The sequence below is a fragment of the Chelon labrosus genome (assembly GCF_963514085.1).
Source record: "Chelon labrosus genome assembly, chromosome: 9".
NCBI classification, from domain to species: Eukaryota; Metazoa; Chordata; class Actinopteri; order Mugiliformes; family Mugilidae; genus Chelon; species Chelon labrosus.
Genome location: NC_140359.1, coordinates 26,190,144 through 26,209,320, shown reverse-complemented (window position 1 = coordinate 26,209,320; position 19,177 = coordinate 26,190,144). Strand labels below are relative to the sequence as shown.

The 19,177-nt window shown below is 44.0% G+C and overlaps 1 protein-coding gene across 1 annotated transcript in view; it reads left to right on the top strand.

The window, feature by feature from the left end:
• Positions 1-19,008, top strand: part of srrm4 (serine/arginine repetitive matrix 4) — a gene marked incomplete at its 5' end in the record, with an annotated part of 67,557 nt that extends 48,549 nt beyond the window's left edge. Inside the window, 11 exons of the mRNA XM_084551402.1 lie at positions 7,873-7,956; positions 8,095-8,175; positions 8,270-8,296; positions 8,557-8,607; positions 10,668-10,751; positions 11,496-11,661; positions 14,743-15,053; positions 15,262-15,456; positions 15,570-15,662; positions 15,779-15,934; positions 17,804-19,008. Of these exons, the coding sequence (XP_084407528.1) occupies positions 7,873-7,956; positions 8,095-8,175; positions 8,270-8,296; positions 8,557-8,607; positions 10,668-10,751; positions 11,496-11,661; positions 14,743-15,053; positions 15,262-15,456; positions 15,570-15,662; positions 15,779-15,934; positions 17,804-18,065 (1,510 nt within the window). The 3' untranslated portion in view covers positions 18,066-19,008. The remainder of the gene's footprint in view (positions 1-7,872; positions 7,957-8,094; positions 8,176-8,269; positions 8,297-8,556; positions 8,608-10,667; positions 10,752-11,495; positions 11,662-14,742; positions 15,054-15,261; positions 15,457-15,569; positions 15,663-15,778; positions 15,935-17,803) is intronic.
• Positions 19,009-19,177: the final 169 nt, after the last annotated feature.

Here is a 19,177-nt window from a genome sequence, read left to right as displayed (position 1 = left end):
TCATATCCGAACAGCGTGCTAAAGAACTGACCTTAAACACTAGTGTTGGATTATAAAGCAGTGAACAGATTAGGGGCCAAACCACCACACACCTGTTCAGCAATTCTGTGAAAACACATTTCTCAACAAAATGCATAAAAAATATAAGTGGCTAATGAGCTAGATCCAATTTCATATATTTTGTCTCAGTTACAAATCTCCTCTGCAGAGAAAGATGTTCGTTCTGTGAAACGTTTTCTTCTTAATCAGCCAGCAGTGGTCCAGTTGTTTGTTATGACACTGATATGACAGGTTTCTGAACTAGAAACGATGACGTATCAAGGATGCAGTCACATGTACAGATGAATGGTATTCATAACCGTAACCGTGTCCTAGAAAAAAAAGAAAAGAAAAGAAAAGCAGTACGCTCTTCAGGAAAATAGGTTGAATTTTCTTTTTCATACACCATTGTTTCACAAAATCACCATTTCCACTGCAGCTGGCAATCGAGTGCTCTCTCTTTCTCGTTGCCCCTTTTCATTCTCTCCACCTCATCAAGGGAAACCGTTCTGCTGGCGAGAAGAAAATGCAAAGACTTGTGCTCTCTTTCCACTGGGCCAGAGTGGTGGAGGTGTTAATGAGTGACAAAGCGTTCTCATTACCAGGAGAGGGTACTTGGGCCCGGTCTGTCTAATCAGCCCTAATGCATTTCAGTTCCTAATGCTCCCGAACTGCCGACTACTCCAAGCAGGGCCATTTGTTATAGAAGGACAGTCCTCTGCATCCAGCGAAGGGAGGCGCGCGGTCTCCAGAGCGCTGCGGTCGCATATATCGAGGAGGAGCGCCGTTTGTCACTGTCTGGCTCGGTCCTGATCACACCCGCCCCCGCGCGTGACCTTCTGTTTGTGCAACACGGAGGTGCATTTCATTCAATTTGACGTGTAAATGGCAACGATCCCCCTCCACTAAGCATGAAAGCGATGCAAAACGTAGCGTATGCAGCTGTCGTGCTTGACATTTTGATGTATTCTGCTCCGGCTCCGAGCAAAAAGCAAAATGCTGTGCTGGGAAGAAAAAAAATAATCTGGACATAGAGATAATGTTATTTTGGAGTTAGCTTTATTCACAAAATCTGCCAATAAAAAAGATTTACTGCAGATATTTTGTCCTTAATCATTATTTAGAAGTGAGTGAACGTCACGCGTCGTAGCCTTGCTGCCACATTTAAAGTTTCTCACGGCTCTAACAAGCCTGAAGCTCTTGGGTGCGAGCGCAATTATTCTAGTCCCTGTGGCTGCTTTAAATTAAACCGCAGAGAGCCGGGAACTCCACGACTGCAACAATTAGCCCCCTCCCCGTCCCCCATTTGGCTTGTATTTCACTAACAAGACCACACCTCAGTATGTACCAAGAAGCTTATTTTGACCAGGTTAGTGTTAGAGAATAATTTCTCTTCCCTACTGCTGGGGTCAGTTATCTGCCCTATTTTCTCTTTGAGGAACATGCCAAGGCCATGGTCCCTCCAGGCACAGCTGTAGAGTTAGATGATAACGTCCTCCATTCCTGGAAGACAGTTTGTATGTTGCATCTTCTTCAGTTAAACATTGACAGCATTTTCAAAGCTATGTTGTGTTGTCGCTTTACTGTTTGACCCTTAGAACTGAGGTGGACTCATGCACTTATGTTGTGATGACGAATCTTCTGTTCTCCTCGTATGAGCCTAAATAAACTCCTTCAAGCATAAGACATATAGGACTTTGGTACTTTTTCTTCTTCATCGGCATCACCACAAATTCCTCCCTAACAGTTAGGGGTGGGATGAGAGGAGATGGAGGGAGGGATAGGGTGAAGAAAGATGTAGAGACTTATGGTGGTCCTCTGATGTTCGGATGGAGGAACCCAGGAAGTGAGATTCAGGGTGGGGACATGTCTTTAGAAGCTTGAGCTCCGTGTCCCCGCCAGGTTCCTGCATTGGGAATGTAAAGAAGAAGAAAGAACAGAGAGGTTGTGGAGGGGCGGGTAACTGTTCTTGGACTTGTTCTTGAACCTAAGAACCTAACCTTTGTGTATTTTACATCGCATCTTTGGAGCAGAAAACAGCTCCGTGCTTTCATCTCACAGGAGAATGCGACTCACAGGTTTAAAATTGCTCTTGTAAATAGCCGTTTTCCCTGTTGGAGGACTTAAACAGCTGACTGAACCAGCTGATCTTTCTGCAAATAGTCTGAATTAGAACATCTAATCTAGTCTACAGGATATATTCATTCATTTATTCATTTTTCTGTAGCCGCTTGTCCTCTAGCGGCCAATTTAGAATCTGGTATAAGTGCCTACCAGTGTACCACTCGTCTACAGCATATAGCACCAGATAAATAGTTCCCAGAGTCCATTGTGATGTCTTCATCCCCTTACTCTGCATCACCTGACCCGCTCCTTATGAATTTTTGTCACTTCTGCATTTTATATAATACCGTTCAGTGAGACCAGGACGCTTCAAAGGTCTTCATCTCCCTTTTTTCCCAGATCCATCATTTTCAGGGAGTAAATGGACTGGACCTGCGGACAGTAATCAGGCTGGTCAGCGGATGGAATCTGACAAGCTCCTCTTCTGTATGATGATGAATTCTCACTTTGAGGGAAGAAAGGACGGACAATGAGATACATCTCGGGCTAGAGTGAAAGTGTGTGTCCGTGCACATCAAAACATTTATCATCCGGTGTGAAATACGAAGTGAGAGAGGTGGAAATGCATTACGAATCTCCTGGATGTACTAGAGGCAACATCACTGAGCACAGGTCCATTTGAGATATCTAAGAGTGACGTGGTTTTGTTATGTGTGACCACAGACTTCTGTAAACTATCCATTATCCTGGTGGCCTCTGCAGGGAATGCAGATGGAAACGATCCCTTAGATTTATCTGGTTAAATAGAAGACGCTGAAAACAAAAAGATCACTAAATCTGAAACTCACTGGCGTGCGATCTGCTCTGTGCCTCATACCAGTCTGGAAAGGATTTCATCTTCTTGTTGTGATGGGATCATCTCATATGGGACATTTGGCTCGGGGATAATCTCGTTTATGATTATGTCGTGAGAAGGAATCACGATGCTTGATGTTTATGTGCCGTTATGTGATGCCAGCGATGAGTCATGTGGATTATCTTACCCCGCCCATTCTGTTCGGGTTATTTGTGTTATGTTTAAAAGGTGAGGTTGGACCCAAACGCAGAACCTTCTTGCTGTGAGGCATCAGTGCTAACCACCACACCACTGTGCCGCCGCCCTTAGCAGGAGCAAAAAGCACCAAACAAACAAAAGAAAAGTCCAAAAAGGGGTTTAATCCAAAAACAGGCAACTAAAATAAGTCCATGAGGAGGGGAAGCAACGAGGGAACTGGATAACAGGCTAGTAGCAGACAGTCCAGCGTCAGACTCCAGTATTTGAAGGAGTCTAGATGAGTAGATTGAGATCAGCCACCAGAAAGCCATTTCAGGCTCAGAAATATTTGGACAATGCCACAATCTTCATGATTTGGGCTCTGCATGCCACCACATTAGATTTGAAATGAAACGGCTGAGATGCAACTGAAGAGCAGCCTTTCAGGTTTAATTCAAGGGACTTGAACAAAAATATCCTGTCAAACGTTCAGGAATTACAACCATTTTTATACAAAGTCTCTTCATTTCATTTCAGGGGCTCAAAAGTAATTGCCCGAAGTCTGGAATCCATGGACATCATCAAACGCTGGGTTTCCTCCTTTGTGATGCTTTGCTAGGCCTTTACTGCACCTGTCTTTAGTTGTTGCTTGTTTGTTAGTCTTCCTTACTTAAGTTTTGTCTTAAGTAAGTGAAATGCAGCTCGATCAGGTTGAGATCTGGTGATTGAGCCTGCATCGGCCATTGCAGAATATCCCATGTCTTTGCCTTAATAAACTCCTGGGATAATTTTGCTGCACGTCTTGGGTCATTGTCCATCTGTACTGTGCTAAAATAACAAAACTTGTGTCATTGTCCAAATATATATAAATATATGGACTTAACTGTATATGCCTGTATATACATGAGCCTGGAGATGGACGTAGATCCTAAGCTCCTTCCTAAGCTGATGCAATATAAGGAAGAAGGGCACGAAACACAAACTTTTAATGTCATTCTATGGCGGACACAGGAAATTCAGATGGAGAATGACGTGTACTCGGGTTTCAAACCTTTTCCTGCCAGGGCTCTCCAAGTTAGCCAAACTTTTAGAGAAGAAACTAAGGCCAGCTACTCTTAAGTACTATTAACCAAGACTTTTCCTGGAGGTAAGGACACGCAGATAATTTAGCTGTCAAATGCTTTGACATTCTATTTCTGCAGGTTTTAAATGTCTTTTTTTATGCAGTATATGTGCACCACAGCTATTTTGCCGTTAATGTCAGGGGAGATTGTGGTTATGCCTAAAAACCTGTTATTGTTTTAATTGACTCTCACGGCTTTCGTGGTATCGATTCTGGCTGCAGCAGCCAGCTGTTTTTAGCAGATAGGCGCTAAAATACCACTTAACACTACCTACTTGGCAAAGTGGACGGATCCAGTTAGAGACTAATGGAGCATTTAGGAGCAAACATGGAAGATTTCCCTCAGGGGGTGTTTAAAAAATAGAAATATATAAAGGAAAGCGATAAAAGGACTTTGATTCATCAGCTGGACTTCAAATGAACACTAATGTTGCTTCCTGAATCCTGGATCAGCTACTGTCAGCCAAACCCCGTCAACCCACTGGTGACATGTTAATTGTCACAGCACAATGCAAAACGGACCCAAAAGCAGACCACGGAGGTTTTGTGGTGAAAAGAGATGTCTGTTGTAATCTTGGCAGGTAAAGACAAGGCTGAGGACTGTTGGCAGCGGTCGGTTGTGGCAGGTGAAGGCCAGCAGGAAAGAGGCTGAAATGGCTGTGAGTAGGTGGAGCGGCGCCGAGCCAGGCTGGAGGTCTGGCAGCTGGGTTAAAGAGTAACAGTCCTTAAAGACGGAGAGGTGTTTGAATACGAGGACAAAAACTGTCATAATCTGTCAGCCCAGAATCAGTTGGTTAACACACGGGTAGACGTGGCAAAGTGGTGAGGAGGCGGGGTGAAAGACCAGAGTGGATAAACTGCAGGGCTTGATGGATGGATAGGCTTCAGGTGTGCATACTGATTGCAGAGCAGGAGACGATTGGATTGTCACACCCCGGGGTCATGACAGTTAATATTTTATTCACATCAAGTTTTGAGTTTCCTCAAGTGAATAAAAAAAGGCAGGTTTAAGCCGAGGTGGGTAGAGTAGCTTAAAATTGTACTCAAGAAAGAGAAACTTCAGTTTGATATTACACAAGTGGAAGGAAAAAGGTATTTGGTGCAAAGACGGTGGTGTGGTGGTTAGCACTGATGCCTCACAATAAGAAGGTTCTGGGTTTGAATCCATGGACCAACTGGGCCTTTCTGTGTGGAGTTAGCATGTTCTCCCTGTGTCTGCGTGGGTTCTCTCCAGGTACTCCAGCTTCCTCTCACCGTCCAAAGACATGCTGGTTAGGTTCATTGGTGATTCTAAGGGCGTATTCACACCAGGAAGGTCCGTTAGTTCACTTGCTTTGGTCCGGACCAATTTTTTTTTTCTTTTTTTTTTTTTAGTGCGGTTCGCTTTCACACTGTGATTAATTGCAACCGGACCAGAATTTATAAACAAAAACAGATGTGCTAAGGTCGTTCAGCCATTGGCTGGTAAACGTATAGGCGGGGTAAAGAAGGAAGCCAAATGTCCCACGTAAATAGGCTACAATGGAGACTTTGCGTACTGTAGGTCTACTTGTTATTATGCTAGCAATATGGTTTATAAACTGAGCGCTGGAATCCCCTCTCTCTCATTTGTTTACTAAAAATCTTATATACTTCTGCATTTTTATGTGTTTTCTCCAGCATTTGAGATATCTGGACATCTGCCCAGATATCTAGGAGGCAGCGTGTCTCCTCAGAGCTCCAGGTGAAGCCACGGCTCATCTCTACCTAACCTACCTGCGTTTGTTTGCTTCACGTGTCTCTCTCTGTTGTGTGTGTCACTGGGCTATCCTACATTTCCCATAACTAGTGCAGGGCCCGTCGGAAGTATGTATTCCTATAGTGGGAGCTGAAGAAGATTTTTCAGTTGTGACCATTGTCGTGACCCATGTCTCCTCCCCAAAAAGACATTAATTGTAATGTTTTTACTGGTGATTTTAATTGTATTAGCAGTGCACATCTTTGTGCCCGTAGCGAGACACCTGCCCAGTTTCAAATCAGCGTGCCACAGACAGACAGACAGACAGACAGACACAAACTCACCAAATAAGTTAAAAGAAATTCTTGATTTATAGACAGATGATCAAATCACTCATGTTTTGTCTGTAAACTGTAAAATAACGTTGAGTCTCCGTTGCCATGGTTACCATCTAGCGTTTGAGCCAGCGCAATAATTTAGAACTGTCATCAGGCAACTGGAAATATTAGAGCGGAGAAAATCTATTTTGCCGATATATTTTACATTTCTTATCCAAACAACGTCAAACTTAGCAGTGCACATCTTCGTGCCCGTAGCGAGACACCTGCCCAGTTTCAAATCAATCGGGCCAACGGTTCGCGACATATGCGTGCCACAGACAGACAGACAGACAGACGCTTCTTGATAGATGCGCGAAAACTACGGGAGCTCGTCAAATCCAAAAAGGTAGATTTTTGCAACTTGGGTCGGATCGAGGTCGGGCTGCTTTCACACCATAAAGGAACCGCACCAGGGTTCGGTAGGAACCGCTCCGAGACCACCTCCTCAGCTGGGTCTCGGTCCGCTTGTTTGGTCCGCACCAGAGTTCGAGTGATTGTATTCACACCAGTCAAAAAGGTCCGAACCAAGCAAGGAAACGAACTTGAGTTCGTTTTAATCGAACTAAACAAGGCAGGTGTGAATACACCCTAAATTGGCCGTAGGTGTGAGTGTGAATGGTTGTCTGTCTCTCTGTGTTAGCCCTGCGATAGACTGGAGACCTGTCCAGGGTGTACCCCGCCTCTCGCCCAATGACAGTTGGGATAGCCCCTTTTTTTAAAAACTCACCTCTGAGTTTAAGGCTTTGAATTTGTCCAGTGAGGAGTTAAATCTTTGGGATACAGCGTTGATGAAATTCCGCTTCCTTCCAATATATTGGGGTTGACATGTACCTCGAGAACTAACCAACACAGATTTGTAGTCAGGGCCAACGAATACGTTAACTGTAAACTCTGTATATACACCGATCAGCCATAACATTACGACCGGATGACAGGAGATGTAAATGACATTAACCATCTTGTGACAATTCAGTGTTCTGCTGGGAAACTTTTGGACCTGGCATTCATTGGTGTGGATGTTACTTAGACATGTAGCACCCACCTAGACCAGACCAGGCACCCCCACCCCATAGCAATGACACTCCTTGATGGTAGCAGCCATCCCCAGCAGGATGCAGCCTGACACAGACACACACACAAAAACACTTTAGGAACAACTAAAAAAAAAAAAAACATGAAGAACAGCACAAGGTGTTGACCTGGCCTCCAAATTCACTAGATCCCAAACTGATCAAGTATCTGTGGGATGATCCACAGAGGCCCCTCCCCTCAAAGGCCCCCCACTAACAACATATTGTTCCCAGACACCACAGGACACCCTCAGAAGGCCCATATCCATTCTCTGATGAGTCACAACTGTTTTGGAGACCTACACAATATTAGGAAGGTGGTCATAATGTTATGCCTGATCGGTGTATAATCCAAATCAAACTGTTTAATTTAAAGCTGAGATTCTTCATCCTCCACGCCATCACAGGACTGAACGTTTCGCCCTCTGCTCTGTCTCTTCTTACAGCCCTTCCTTTGACGGGGAACCGTCCCCTCGGCCGAAGGGGAAGAAGAAAAAGAGAAAGTCCGAGCGGAAGAGGAAAAGGAAAAGGTCAGTTCTCCCAAATTAGATGACTCGCCGGTGAAACATATTGTTGGCCGCCCTTTGTTGTGTTTCATGGAATGAATAAAGCGGAGAGGTGTACAGGAGAGTGAAAGGTTTCTTTGTTTTCCTTCCCGCTTCCTTCAGGTCTCCTTCTTACAGCCTGTCGCCTCTGAGGAAGAAAAAGAAGAAGAAGAAGAAGAGCTCCAAGAAAAGCAAGCGGCATAGGTAGCTCTTGTTCATTACAAAAAAAAAGAAATACCAGAAGAATATCATGACATTTATTTTTAGGTGACGCAAACCTTATTTTTCCCTCTTCCAGATACACCTCTAAGAAGTCAAAACACAGGTACGTGTGTGATTATTTCCCTCATGCCTTGTGGTGGTGTGCAGCTCTCATTCCTAAAGGTTAAAAGACTCTATTAAAAGAGAATCTCTAAAGGTGAATATTTATCACCGTGCAATGTGAGTGTAAAAGCCGGTTTCCTCCTTTCAGTGCGATGTCAGGATTTCCACCTTTTAAAGGCCAGTTCTCTTTTATGCATCGGCGAGGAGTCATGCCAGTGCTAAAACCCCTTCTCATGGCGTTATTCTCTTTCATCCCCGCAGCTCTTCAAGTTTAAAACATAAGAGGAAGGATGTACGCAAGCACAAGAAAAGGTTAGTCTGCGAATGTCGCATCGGAATCATGTCCTCTGCGGATCCTACGCAATGTTATCCGCCCCATTGCTGAGTAAGAAAAAAAATGCTCTCATGTTGGTGCACGGTGGGCGAAAACAGAAACGAGCAGCTGTGATTGAACACGAGAGCCACAAAGAGTAGGAAGGGAAATGGGAATAAAGGGGTGGAAGAGGCTAAGAGAAACCAATTTCATGCTGTGATCTCGTAACATTTTATAATTCCACTCTGGATGAGCGTGTTTGTGAGCACGGAGACGAGCTCAGTGGCCGCTTACTTTGACGGAGACCACCGCTTCCCGGCTCCTTTCCAGGTCGCTACAGCTCTTTATTCTCTTTTCTTCTATTCCGATCACTCCGCTCTCCCGTGCCTGTGCCGTTCCATTATGCTCCCACCACCTCTGAAGAGCTCTCCTCTTTTTTCAAACATGGTTCGTACACATCAGGAGCAAGAGGTGAAGCTCTGAATTAAACACCCTTTAAGTTATGCAGGAGGCTTTATGCGACAGTTTCTTGCGCCTTGGTCCGTCCCATTATTGTGTCAAGAATGTGTTGAGGAACTTTCTTCATATTTGGTACAGACGTTCAAAGATGAAGTGAGGAGAATTTGGTGGTCAAAGGTCAAAGGTCACTGTGTCACTTTGCAAAACATGATTTTGATCCTGATTCAAAAATTCAAATGATTATTAATAATAACGAAATTCACACAAATGTCCAGTGGGATAAAACCATGACTTTTGATCTGCTGTGTCCCTTCATGTATATATATACAGTGATCAGCCACATCATTATGACCACTAACAGGAGAAGTGAGTAACATTGACCATCTTGTGACAATTCAGTGTTCTACTGGGAAACTTTTGGACCTGGCATTCATTGGTGTGGATGTTACTTAGACATGCAGCACCCACGTAGACCAGACCAGACCAGACCCCAGACTCCAAATTCACTAGATCCCAAACTGATCAAGTATCTGTGGGATGATCCACAGAGGCCCCTCCCCTCAAAGGCCCCACACGAACAACATTCTGTTCCCAGACACCACAGGACACCCTCAGAAGGCCCATGTCCATTCTCTGATGAGTCACCACAAGGGAGACCTGCACAATATTAGAAAGGTGGTCATAATGATATGCCTTATCAATGTATATATCTATATGCATCTGGACAGGCAGATAGGTAATCTGTAGCTTGACCGATTTGTGGAGGGATACGACCAAGAAGTTCATGATTATAGTTTTCTTCTGGCTCTCCTTCTCAAGCTGATGCCGGCGCTAAAGGAAAGTTGAGCGGGACGTTCAGACACGTTTTAAGCTTTTAATGTCGTTCTATAGCGGACACAAGAAATTCAAAGTGACCCAGATGGAGAATGACACGTAATAATTGGACATTGTGGTTTGTAGCTGGGATTTCAAAAAATGTCCTGCCAGGACACTCCAAGTTAGGGGCAAGAAAAAAGGCAATTGAAAACGTTTGGGTGCAATTAGTTACAGTTTTACCTGTAAATAAAATGGTTCAGGGAGCATACATATACTGTATAGTGGCTTGGAGGGTTAGCAGTTCAACACCTGGAACATGCCACATGCCAATGTGCAAGACGCTGAACCCCGAGTTGAGTGAATGGGTAGATGTGCCACTGTGGCTGTTCAGTGCTTTCAGTACCAATAGAAAGAAAAGTGCTAAACTATTTTAAACTTTAAGTCACACAGGAAGTGACGTCGCCATGAACCCCGGTCACAGTAATACTTGGTGTGAAAAGAATAAAAACTAAAAAAAGATTCTTCATTCTTCAAGACAGATTCTTCATTTTCTCTAAAAGACGAAAACAGATGGAACAAAAGGTGAAAAATATTGATCAAGTTTCCAGACTCAGGTAGATTTGTTATGTCTCATTGTGACTGTAGCACAGACAGCATCACAGGGTTTGTGTTCGGTAAAAGACTTCAGTGATTAACAATCTTATAAAAGCTGCTGCTGAGCAATTTCTCTTAGTCGACTCCTAGCTGCTTATCGACTTGTGTTCCCTCCTCTGCTCTCCTCCAGCTCACGGACTCACTCCCGTCGGAGGCGACGTTACCGGAGGTCAGAGTCTGACAGTTCCTCCTGCCAGTCTCCCGCAGAGGACAGGTAAGCCCCCCTCCCAGTCACACAACCTCCCCCACCCCCACCCCTCTGCCATCCCCCCCGCCTCACATCCCGCTCCCTCGGTTTATCTTATCAGCCTGAGGTGTCTACAGAGTCCTTGGTGGCACCGCGGTGATGACTGATAAGGCAGAGGTGACTTCCTGATCTCAGTCACGAGCAGCTCTTATCACAGCCTCGCAGGGGACGGCTCCAAATTCACTCCGCAGATCAATGCCCTCAATTATAACGACGTGGAGCAAAATATTGGTTGTGTGATAATATGCATGATGCTTTTTTGACAGTTTTTTACAGTTTGCACCGGGTAGATAGGGCGAGGCTCTCTAGTAGCCAGAGGAAACTGACTGGAGCTTCAACTGGTGATAATTAATCATTGATTGAAGATAAATGCATCCTCTGTGAACGTGGAGCCATGAGACTTCATAGAAATCTCTTTAGTTTGAACTCAAATTGAGGTCCAGTTTAAAAAACATGCCTGGTCTGGTCTAGGTGATGAAGGTAATGAATGCCAGGTCCAAAGGTTTCCCAGCAGAACATTGAATTGTCACAAGATGACCAATGTTCTTCTCTGCACCTGTCAGTGGTCATGTTGTGGCTGATCGGTGTATTACTTATTAACAAATCTCACTGGCATGTTCCTGTTCTTTAAAATAAAGAATAGCCTGTAATGATGCCCTGGTGATACGTCACGTAAACTAAATGCATCATTTTTTGTTTTTTCCCCCACAGACACCATCTGCAAAAATCTGTGGTGCATCACGCATTAGGAGACCTGGCAGCTGTCAGAGAGGAAACCAACGCCGTGCTAGACCACACGGACGTAAAGTGGAGACGTGCAACCAAATCAGTGTGTAAATCGGCTCCAAAATATCGCTCCATCCTCTCAACCGTCACCGTAAGTACTCTTTGGGACTCTCACGATGCTGCCACTGGTTCAGGTTGATTCCTCAGAGACACTTAGGCTTTGGGAAAGTTAATCTCTCTTTAGGTAAATCTCAAAACATCCTCGTGTTTTTATGGAAAATAAATTGTCTAAAACCGTTACCTTGTCTTTTAAGTAATCTACATTTTGCAGAAAAGCTTATTGGTGATTTAAGAACACCGATAAGAATGAACACGATCGGTAGAAAAGACCACGTGAGTCGGTTGTTTTAAGGGTCTTTTCGCATTTTGTTAAGAAATTATAATAATAATGATGAAAAACCAGCTCTGATTTGAAGTGCTGTTTTTCAAATTTGTATTTGCACATACTGTTTGTTCATTGAAACCAAACACAGCGTTGATAATGGACAGTTGTGCAAAAAAATAAGAGGTGCACAGGTTAATAATGATTGAAAAGCGATGTAGCTGCACATGATTGGTTGTTGTCTCAGGCCCTCATAAGATGATGACGCTATGTTATGGGGCAGTTTACATGAGACATCAACCGGTAGTTTCCACCGCACATCTAAAGCGCTTCCTGGTATTGTGATTGCATGGATGTCATATACTCGATTAATGACAGGTCGCACTAGGAGAAAAATATTGGAGTTTCTGTTGTTTATTAGTGCTTTCTCCTGCACCATTGGACCAAAACAACAGAAAAGATGCCAGAAGCCTTAGAAATTTTAGTTAAAGTTGTTTTTTGATGACTTGCATTGACATTAAATGTGTTTAAAGAGGTGAAAGTACCTTTTTTTTTACCTTTTTGTCCAAGCCCTTCTGATACTTGCACACTAACATTATCCCAGGGGTTTTGACTTGAAGTGATGAAAAAAGGTAAAATAGCATATCCTTTATATTTTTAGCCTGTCCCAGTCCCCTATGGTCACTGTGTCTGTTTTCTACCTCTAGTGCACACCTTCACTTGTTCCAGTGGCAGACCTGTCTTAATAAGAATCACTTTAACTGTCACTTTATAATTTAAAAAAATGTGTTGTTTATTGCAGTCTGAATCCTTCATTATTATTTTTTCTTTTTAAATCATTTTAATAGTTCTCGCAGCCTCGCAAATAAAATGTCCTTAAACTCATTGTTCCGTGCTTATTGGAGCATAAAATATGTTTAATTTCTCTCCAGCAATCATTAAATTATGCTAATTGCGCAGACGGATGTTTTTAATTACACACCGCAGGGTTTTAATTGAAATTCAATAAATTAATCCATATATCGAATCACGGGGACTCCACCGTCGGTTACTGACGGGTGGCCTCGCTGCGTCGGCATCACTCTTAGAATTTAGAGTTTGCATAAATGTGTGAGGTCTGAGTTGGTGAATAAAGGAACGGAGTTTAAGAGGTAACTGAAAATGATCATTGATTTATATGAGCAACCAATAAGGGGACAAGGTAGGTATGTGTGACCCAAAAAGAAAAAATGAGTCAAGCAGCATGGTTTATCGCAACATTTGGTTTTAATTATACACCGATCATGCATAACATTATGACCACTGACAGGAAATAGTACCTTGTGACAATTCAATATTCTGCTGGGAAACTTTTGGACCTGGCATTCATTGGTGTGGATGTTACTTAGACATGTAGCACCCACCTAGACCAGACCAGGCACCCCCACCCCATAGCAATGACACTCCTTGATGGCAGCAGCCATCCCCAGCAGGATGCAGCCTGACACAGGCACACACACAAAAACATGAAGAACAGCACAAGGTGTTGACCTGGCCTCCAAATTCACTAGATCCCAAACCGATCAAGTATCTGTGGGATGATCCACAGAGGCCCCTCCCCTCAAAGGCCCCCCACTAACAACATCCTGTTGCTAGACACCACAGGACACCCTCAGAAGACCCATTACCATTCGCTGATGAGTCACCACAAGGGAGACCTGCACAATATTAGGAAGGTGGTCATAATGTTATGCCTGATCGGTGTAAGTGGTGATTCTTTGTGGTGCAACAACAGGAGATGAAAGCATATAAATGAACCATGTGCCAAAACATAAGACAAAGGTCAAAGCATACGAAGAGACACTGAGACAATGTCTTTCTTTACAACTGTGTGTAGATGCGACTGTTACAGATTTGTTTAGATGTCCCTCAGGGTCGCTCTGTTGTGTTGACTGCACACTAGCAAACTGGGAACCTGTGGTTGGGTCTGTGGATGTTTTGCAGTAACCTACAGTTGGTTAGCAGCAGTAGCAGTATTAGCACACAGGCTTAGTTTTAATTTAAATACCTTTCTATCCCCGAACACTCCAAAACAAAACACCACTGAGTAAAGAACATGCCAATAAAAGTCTGACTGGCTCTGGGTTATTGTCATTTTCTTGCAATTTACGACTCTAATGATGCACTTATGTTGCCCGCTCTTCCCTTTTTTTTTTACACCTTACCTACTTAAGGAGGAAATCTTGATTGGTAAGTCGATGCTATCCGCAGATTTAGGGATTTACTTGTAGGTCGGTGCAGGCTGATTATTTACTTCTTACAGGAGAAAGAGCACAGTCATCTGTCCTATTCTGAAGGCTTTCTTAGTTAGACTGATGGAATCTCTCTCTTTGTCTACAATCCTTTTCATTTCTACATAATGCCCATTTTTGTGATGTTTGTTCAGTGTTCTTTAAATGAGGCTTTTTCAATGGGGGCTATTGTTTACTTTCTTTCTCTCCTCTCCAGTTAGAGCCGGTAGATCTATCCACGCAGTTTTCCTTTCTTCTCTGCTCTTTTGTTGTTTCCTTTCATATAATTGTTTTAGTTTAGACTTACTTTACAGTTTGTTTTTCTTGTTGATTTTCCTTGAGTTGAGTTCAGGCTTTCTTTTCGAGGTTAAACGCATGCTTCAAATTTGCATGATGTCTTTATCTTTCAAAGCTTTCTGTTCCAAGAAAAAAATAATAAAAATAAATAAAAATAAACCTCTTTTTCAAGGGAACATGTGCCTTTGTGCTAGAGTATTCACAGTGCATCAAAAGAGGTAGCAGGTTCCATTTGTCCAGGCACGCCGGGGTTTTAAGCTGCAGCCTGTTTGTCTGCTTGCAGGGTTTGTCGTCAAAACCCGGAAGCGAGGTTTTACATGGAAACGGGTCTCAGCAGACCAAAGGTCCTCATGATTACGATTCTGGGAATGACACGTCCTCGCCGCCGTCAAGCAAAACCGGTGTCTCTCGAGCGAGCGTCACTGACGACAAGAGGAACCCCTGCCGGCGTCTGGCCTCGCCGGAGAAGCTGAGGTTCACAGACAGAGATAACGCCTCTGATTCAGGAAACTCTGTGACCAGCTACGCCTCCCTGTGCAAGCCTTACGCGGAGGACGGCTTGTCCGCGACTGTTTTCAACAGCAGCAGCAAGAGGTAGTGTTGTGTTCACAGAAAATAATCCTTCCCCGGAAAACTGCAAGGTTGTTTTATCTCCCGTTTCCACCCTCTGTTTGCTCTTCAGAATTATTCATCTTGAGAGAGGGGAAAATAAAGGAGAGCGTTTAAAAACACATCTGGATATGTTTTTTTTTGGCTTTATCTCTAAAAGCAGAGAAACATCTTAATGTGTTTTTCTTTGCAGAGAGCAGATAACCTTGGGGTGTCGGGTAGAGGTTGCGAGATCCCCAAAGACATCCAGCTGTTCGCAGAGAAGGGGCGATTCGCCTCGGGGCCGGCTGAAAACCCGGTCATCTAGCAGCAGGAGCAGGAGCAGATCCTCAGGGAGTTCCAGATACTCGGGACGCTACTCTCGAAGCCCCTCACTCTCATCTTGCAGGTGCATTTTATACCGTGCATCACTAAAAACTTCACTCCAACCTCACTTATTTTGCAGAAATTAGTTTGGTTTTAATTCTATTGGACCCTAAGTGTCTAATTTCCCCCTTGCAGCTCGTACTCTCGCTCTCTGAGCAGTTCAGCTGATCTGAGGCGAAGAGGCAGCCTGAGCTCCAGAGGAAGCTACTCCAGATACAGTGCTGACAGGTGAACTTTGCTCAGCGTTACAGCTGCTAATGACGCCTCATTAGTGGTCTATAAAAACCAAAAAAAAAACACACGTCGACATTGTTGGGCGATTACATTTTCACATTGTTCCCCAGACTACGAGGCCGAAAGAGAACAGCCAGCTCCAGAGAAACAGCTGCGAAGCATACGCATAAGGTTAGTGGGAAGAGGAGGAGACGCAAATCCTACTCTCCGATGAAGAAAAGGAGGAGAGACTCGCCGAGCCATCTGGAAGCACGCCGAATCACAAGGTACAGCTCTCCCAGCCTGGTTATTCATAGCCACAATGTACATTTTTATGCCTAAAGGCAGCAAATATGTACTTCCAGTCCCACCCTCCTCCCCCTCAGTTGGGCAAATCCCCAACCTGAAACCTTTCACTCGCGCTGATGAGCCGAGTACCTCGAAATGGCATTTAGCCCAAGGAGGAGATAACTGTCGGCTCTAAAGCCACCGCAGGGGTAAAGAAACAGATGTGATATGAAATGTAAAAAGAAAAGGGAAAGTCTGAGAGATCTGTAATGCAGTTAGCACAACGCTCCTGTCATTTCACTGCCTTTTGATGAAAACAGATAGTATACAGTGTATGACTAGTTGATGAACATAGTAGAAGATCCAGATTGTATCCAGACTGATTTAAATTGATTTGCATTGGATCTAACCAACATTCGTAGGGGGTTCCAATCAGATTTGTCTTTCACATAACCCACAATGCAACACACAACAACAACAACATCAAATCCAGAGCGAAAAAGTGCTGAGCAGAATGCATGCACTATTAGCAGAGGGCTATGAGTACATGTAGTCAGAAAAAGGTCTGCAGGCGCATTGTGGGATGCCTCCCTTCGTCATGCTGTTACCACCACAGCAGCCCGTGCAGAAAAGCTGGCGATATCCGGACTCGCAAATGCCCTCTGATCATTTCTGATGTGCAATTAAAAGTGTAGATAGCCTGTCTGAAAAGAGAGAAGAGTCAGATATTTTCCTCAAAAGCTGGTGGAGACCAAAAAGGAGATGGAAATTTGGATTTACACTGAGGTAGCCGGAAATGGGAATGACGACAATGCCTGCTGGGTGATCGATAAGCCGCTGATTGGACATGTGTTGCTGAACAACACAAAGCTGTTCTGAAGGGCAAGCTACAGAGTTGGGTGATAGTTCTTGGTTGGGTGGTAGTTCTTTGTTAGGTGGTAACTCTTGGTTGGGTGGTAGTTCTTCATGATTGGTAGTTCTTAACTGGTTGGCAGTTCATCGTGGGGTGGTAGCTCTTCATTAGGTGGTAGTTAATTGTTTGTTGGTAGTTCTCCGTTGGGTAGTAGTTCTTCGTTAGGTGGTAGCTCTTTGTGATTGGTATTTCTTCGGTGGTTGGCAATTCTTTGTTGGGTGGTACTCGTTCATTAGGTGATAGTTCTTTGTTGCATGGTAGTTCTTCGTCAGGTGGTAGGTCTTCGTTGGGTGGTATTTCTTCGTTAGGTGGTAGTGTTTCGTTGGGTGGTGGTTCTTTGTTAGGTGGCAGTTCTTCGTTGGGTGGTAGTTCTTCATGATTGGTAGTTCTTTGCTGGGTGGTAGTTCTTCATTAGGTGGTAGTTAATTGTTTGTTGGTAGTACTCCGTTGGGTGGTAGTTCTTCGTTAGGCGGTAGTTCTTTGTTAGGTAGTAGTTCTTCGTTGGGTGGTAGTTCTTTGTGATTGGTATTTCTTCAGTGGTTGGCAATTCTTTGTTGGGTAGTACTTGTTCATTAGGTGATAGTTCTTTGTTGTGTAGTAGTTCTTCGTCAAGTGGTAGGTCTTTGTTGGGTGGTATTTCTTCGTTAGGTGGTAGTGTTTCTTTGGGTGGTGGTTCTTTGTTAGGTGGCAGTTCTTCGTTGGGTGGTAGTTCTTCGTGATTGGTCGTTCTTAGCTGGTTGGTAGTTCTCTGTTGGGTGGTAGTTCTCTGTTGGGTGGTAGTTCTTCGTTGGGTGGTAGTTCTTTGTTGCGCGGTAGTTCTTCGTCAGGTGGTAGTAACTTTTGATTATGTTTTCATATATTAATATTGCTTAGTGCAGCTTTAAGGTTCACATCCTGGGTTTAATCTTAGACTTCTGTTTGTTTTACACTAAGCATCTTTTTTGGCTGTCCACAGTGCCAGGAAGCGACCCATCCCTTACTTCCGACCCAGCCCTTCCTCCAGTCGGTCCACCAGCGTGTCATCCTGGAGCAGCCTCTTCACCCGCAGCCGCAGTCGCAGCCCAATCCACAGCATCAGCCGCAGCAGAAGCCGGAGCCACAGCTACTCCTCCTACAGGAGCTACAGCCGCAGTTCGTCGTGGAACTCCATCTTCGGGACCCGGAGTCGCAGCCGGAGTCGCAGTTTGTTGAACAAACGCAAAAGGTCCAGGCGTTAGGTTTCTCAGAGAACCACATCGAGAGACTGAAACAGCCGCCGGGTCTCCAGCTGAGGACGGTGGATGTTGCTGCAATCAACTGTGTGTTGATGCTTGAGTGGAAATGTCCCAACAGTGATCCAGCCACACCTTTGACTGAGGCCGTCTTGGGTCACTCTTCCCACAGAGACCAGTGGAGACTGAATGTCTTTTTGTTTGTTTGCTTTGTTCCTGCATTGCATCCTCCAGCATCAGCACTCACGATGGCCTGAGACTGTTCATCTCTTAGATATTTACATTAGAAACTGCTCATAAGTTTATAATTCCTTTATTGTCTGAACGCTTCCCATTAAATTATTCCTGTTAATGATTTCAAACAGTTAAACAGCTCAATATTTATTTCATAATTGATGGCGCGGAGTCTAAGAGCCATTTCCTTTACTTGCAATATATGTTTCAGACATGTGCAAATGCAAATTTACCAGGTGAGTAGTTATATTTAAACTAATGTTTAAGAGGACACTAGACATTTCTCGTTCCCCATCAAGTGTTGCATGTCGTGGATTTTGCACTGAGAAGCGAAGCGTTGAGTTCACATTCGAGCTGTTTGATCTGAAGCCTTTTACAAATGGCTTCCCGGGGGATTGTTATCAGGAATAATGAAAAGTTTTATCGCTCTGATCTCTGCACTTGACAAGATGGAGGACAGACATGTTTCTCTCTGCAACGGTGGCCTGACAGCAAACAAACTGCCCGTCAGCTCAAATGTCAAATTAATTTATCCTCCGATCAAGTGGAAAACAGTTGAAATGTCAGTCTGTGTAATACAACAGAGAGTGATCGAAACATCGGGCCGCCCTTCTCACTAAATTTTCGAGGCATTTTTCTCGACAACTCACGGTGGATGATTTGTTTTGGGAAGGGAGGATGCTTTATAGGGAAACGCAGCAAACGCCAATGCTTAAATTAACAGTTTGAGCTGTTCAATCAGTCACCGAATTTTATTTAATTTTGATTTTAAAATCAGGCACAGGAAAACAAAAGGCTGTACCTCATCCGAACAGATAAACAGCACCGATTCTCAGTTCACTTGAATGAATATTTTCATTCTACAAAACCCCATAAACCAAGTG